Source organism: Nannochloropsis gaditana, assembly GCF_000240725.1.
Source record: "Nannochloropsis gaditana CCMP526 unplaced genomic scaffold scaffold266, whole genome shotgun sequence".
In the NCBI taxonomy this organism is placed as follows: Eukaryota; class Eustigmatophyceae; order Eustigmatales; family Monodopsidaceae; genus Microchloropsis; species Microchloropsis gaditana.
The window spans coordinates 27,751-31,734 of NW_005803687.1; the positions used below are offsets into that span (position 1 = coordinate 27,751).

At 52.9% G+C, this 3,984-nt stretch overlaps 1 protein-coding gene across 1 annotated transcript; it reads left to right on the forward strand.

Annotated features, from left to right (window-relative positions):
- Window positions 1-228: 228 nt before the first annotated feature.
- On the forward strand, window positions 229-1,284 carry NGA_2097710 (uncharacterized protein; the record flags this gene model as incomplete). Its single annotated transcript, XM_005855179.1, has 1 exon — window positions 229-1,284. A coding segment is annotated over one exon (855 nt), but the record flags the coding sequence as incomplete, so codon positions are not given.
- Window positions 1,285-3,984: the final 2,700 nt, after the last annotated feature.

Here is a 3,984-nt window from a genome sequence, read left to right on the forward strand (position 1 = left end):
CGATGAAATTAAGAGAGGATGAGAGGGTCAAGCACCTTTCTCGTGAAAACCGGCGACCCCTCCCTCGGCGAGCAGAGTTACATTATTTATAATTCAAGCTTTAAATTTAACAATGACACCATCAGATGCCCTGGCAGTCAGTCAAATTTAGCAAGGCGGCCACATTCACCGCCTAATCCCTCCTTTAACCTCCCCCACGACCTGTCTCCTTTTCCCGGTGCTTATCTCACAGGAATGGCTCGGGGCAGGAGCTGCCTACTCCTCTTCAGTGCATTGATATCGGTGTCCAATTTTCTACACTCCCATGCCAAAAAGTCAGCTACTGCCGTTATTCCCCTCTTCATTCTTCCCTCCGCTCGGGACATCTCCCCTCAAACCTTGATAGCTGCCACGAGGCTGCAGCGCCGTGGCCCGATAGATGCCCCCCCGGAGTACGGTATGCAGAGAAGACCTTTCGATGGATTACTTTATGCTTTTTTCCGGGCGAAATTGGTGCAGCAGCTGGGTGGGTCGGATACGGCAAGCAAGGATTTTGCTGGACTCATCGAATTGATTCGGAAACTGAATACACAATTCCCTGCCAGTGGCAAAGTTGGTACTCAGAAAGCGGCGCAAAATATTCTACGTTCTCTGTTCCCGTCTTGGCTCCCCGCTGCTTTCGCTGTCATGTTCAGCAAGCCTTTCCCCGCGTTCTCTGCTCGCATGAATGCTATCATAACGGGACTGACCACCTATTGGCTGATGGGGGAAAGCGAAATCATTGATGTCGATGTTGACGGCGGTAGCGTGGGTGTGGGTCAAGGCTTGCTCGTCAAACGCTGCCGCTACCTAGAGGAGGCAGGGTGTGCAAGCATCTGTGTCAACACCTGCAAGATTCCTACTCAAAATTTCTTCTGTCAGGACATGGGTCTGCCCCTGACCATGACGCCAGACTACGACGACTTCAGTTGCACCTTTGCTTTCGGGCTTACCCCGCCCCCTGTATTCGACGATGAGGCCATGCGAGTGGCGTGCTTTAGCCAGTGTCCGACGGCCAAAGCCCCGACTGGTGAGTTGTCAAATTGCCATGAAATCGAGTTATGACAAAATATATGTCTCTAAGGCTCCTGTTTTCGTAGCAGGGGTGGTTTGGGCTTCTGTGATGCTGCTTCAATAATTTGAAAAAGATGAGAGGTTATGTTTGCCTCAAAGCCCTCTTCAACAGCGAGTGTCGAGAGAGATGTCGGTCTCGATCTCAGAAGCTAGCAATTTGCCGCCGCTGACCGGATGCGCACAAACGAAGCATTCTGATGTAGCTGATACTTGCATTGATCAATTTGTGTATACAATAGTTTCCTACATACAAGAAATCAACGAACAAAAATACGATTTGTTGATAGCACCACCATTTTGCTTAGATGGACGAGGTTCTTGTTCGCACTGTTAAAAAGAAATATCGATCACGCCGCTTTGAAATCTCAACTCTCCCTATGACTTCTCATTACAGCATGACGAATCCGGCCATTGCCTGTGGAATGCAATCGCTTTCGAAGGCCTACAGGAAGAGAGAAACCGTCGGCCGGGCTACCTAGATATGGAAAGAGAAAGTTATGGGAGTTCGAGTTCAAATGAGGATCCTCGCGTGTCCGCAACCCGTTGAAAATTCAGGGGTTAAGCGACTTCATCTTCTCCGAGTACACAAAGCTTTAATTACAAATGCGCCCAAACCAAGGTTGCTAAATGTGGCATTCTAACCTCCCCCCCCCAAAGGATCGGATCGGTCCAGCCGACGACCGAGCACGGAGACCGTCTGCGACGCAGTGCTGCGTACACGGGGAAATCACTGGACTCGTAGTTCTCACGCTCGAATTCTGTTGAATCAAATTCTCATGTAGGTTTCGCCTGAGCCTCGTATACTTGCATCGAACGCGTCTTTGAGAGGCAGGCTCCGATTTTGACCCAAGCCATCGGACACCAACCCTTACCGCGTGTAATGGGCCTCTCCGTTTGTCAATCATGAACGAGCCACTACTTCAGAGGAGTAATAGTGACTCCGCGCTGCCTACTTTGGGTAGCTGGGGCATGCAGAGTATCCTTGTCAGTGGGCGTATGGGAAGATTGCAAGATTCGGACAGGTGAGGACACATGGGGATGCAAACAAAAGATTGGATGAGGGCGCGAGGCTTGTGTATGCATGTGTAACTTTCGAGATGGGATAGATTGGAGCTTTCATGTACCCGAAATGCTAATTCCGCGAGCGTAAACCTCCTATTTGGCGTTGACTACGCCATCTTTGCTAGGATCATGGCATTCACGGACGCAATTCTAGCTATTATATGCACGTCTTGTGCAGTCCCGCTCTGGTCAAATGGAACACGTAACTTCAACCCGGTGCGTTTGGTTCCTTTTGTTACCACTTTCTTCATTTTGAGTCGGCTGTGGTGAGTAGCGTCGGGGGTTGACTGGGTGTGAAGGAACCACTCTTTTTTTTTAGCTGAGCAAGTGCCGCCTAAGAGATTCGTTATGGTCTGATGAGGAGTTGCAGGTCTTCTTCACAACATCAATGCTCAGTTTTCAACGATCGAATGATGACGCGAATGTTGAGCATATCTTATTAAGTTATGATGCCTGATATGCATATATGGCCCTTTGCCTCTCTGTAAGGCCTTGATCGTCTTTGTTGTGTTCCCCGATTCCTACTGACTGAAGGGTGTGGGCATAGGCAACCAACCCGCTTTGCCGTGCTCCACGTATCGATGTCATTATGTTTTGTGTTTTTGGTGTCCATTCGCCGTAAGCTCTCTCGCTCGACTCCAATTCTTCTCTTTACTCCTGGTCCTCTTGGTACATGACTTGTGTGGTAGGGAAATTCACTGCCAAGATTTTTGCCGCTTGGAGCACGTGGATGAGAAACTGCCCCAAATTAATGTGTTATGGATCGCCTCCATGACGCTGCTTCCCTTTCACTTTGTCATCCTCTTCGTGCCCGCGACCGCCACGGGCCACCTCCTCTACCTCGGGCTCTGGGCTTGCGTTCTCCTCCTGGTCGGGGTCGCTTCCCACTGGCTCTCCTCCGCCACCCAACGCCTTTCAGCTTTACGCCTGGGCGTTCAGGAAAAGAAAGGATGGCAGCAGCGTGACCTGGCTCTGACGCTCGCCCTATTCCAGGTCGGGCTCGTCACAGCGGGGGCCTCGCTCCTCGCGCGGGTGGAGCACCTGGACATCTTGACGGACGACTACAAGAAAGCCTTTCGCCCAGGTCACATCAGGGTCGCAGCTGTCCTTTTCGTCGTGGGTGTGCTGATTTACTGGCTGTGCCTCGCGCTTCGAATCAATTTTCGGATCCTGCAGATGTGGCTGGGGCCACGCAGCGCCGTGCTTTTCAATGGGGCCGTCCCGCGGGTGCGGGTGGAGATTTTCTCGGACGGCGTCTACGCAGCTGCAGCGACAGGGCTGATGATTGAGGTGTTGAGCGGGCTTTTGCGCGCCGACGAGGGTGCCGAGGGGGGGGGCGGGGCAGCACGGAGGCTCGGTGTGGCCCAGCCTCGTCAACTACATCTATTGCTTCCACGTGGTGGCCGTGCTTCACCGCTCGCATCAAAACATTGTCGCCAAGATTTCTGTCTTCAACGAGCGGCTCCTTGCCATCAACAGCCTGGTCTGCCTCTCGGTCGCCTTCATCCCCACCCTCTCCACCATCCTAGACCCCTCCTGGGGCCACCACCCCGCCTCGCTCACCACGGGCGCGGCCTTCTTGCTCGTCGCCAGTCTCTTGCTTCTCTTCCTCCTGATGGCAGCACTGCAAGCGGCACCACTCGCCGAAGCACCGGACGGTATCAATGAAAGCGCCGAAACCCTGCTCTCGGAGATGCTGGGCCGACCAATCGCCTGCGGAACGGGGATCATACCCGGAAACATCCTGGCCTCGCCGGCGGACAGCCCACGCTCAAGTCAGGAAATCGAGAAGAAGGACGACGTGGAGGATATGCTGATGCCTAGGCGCGC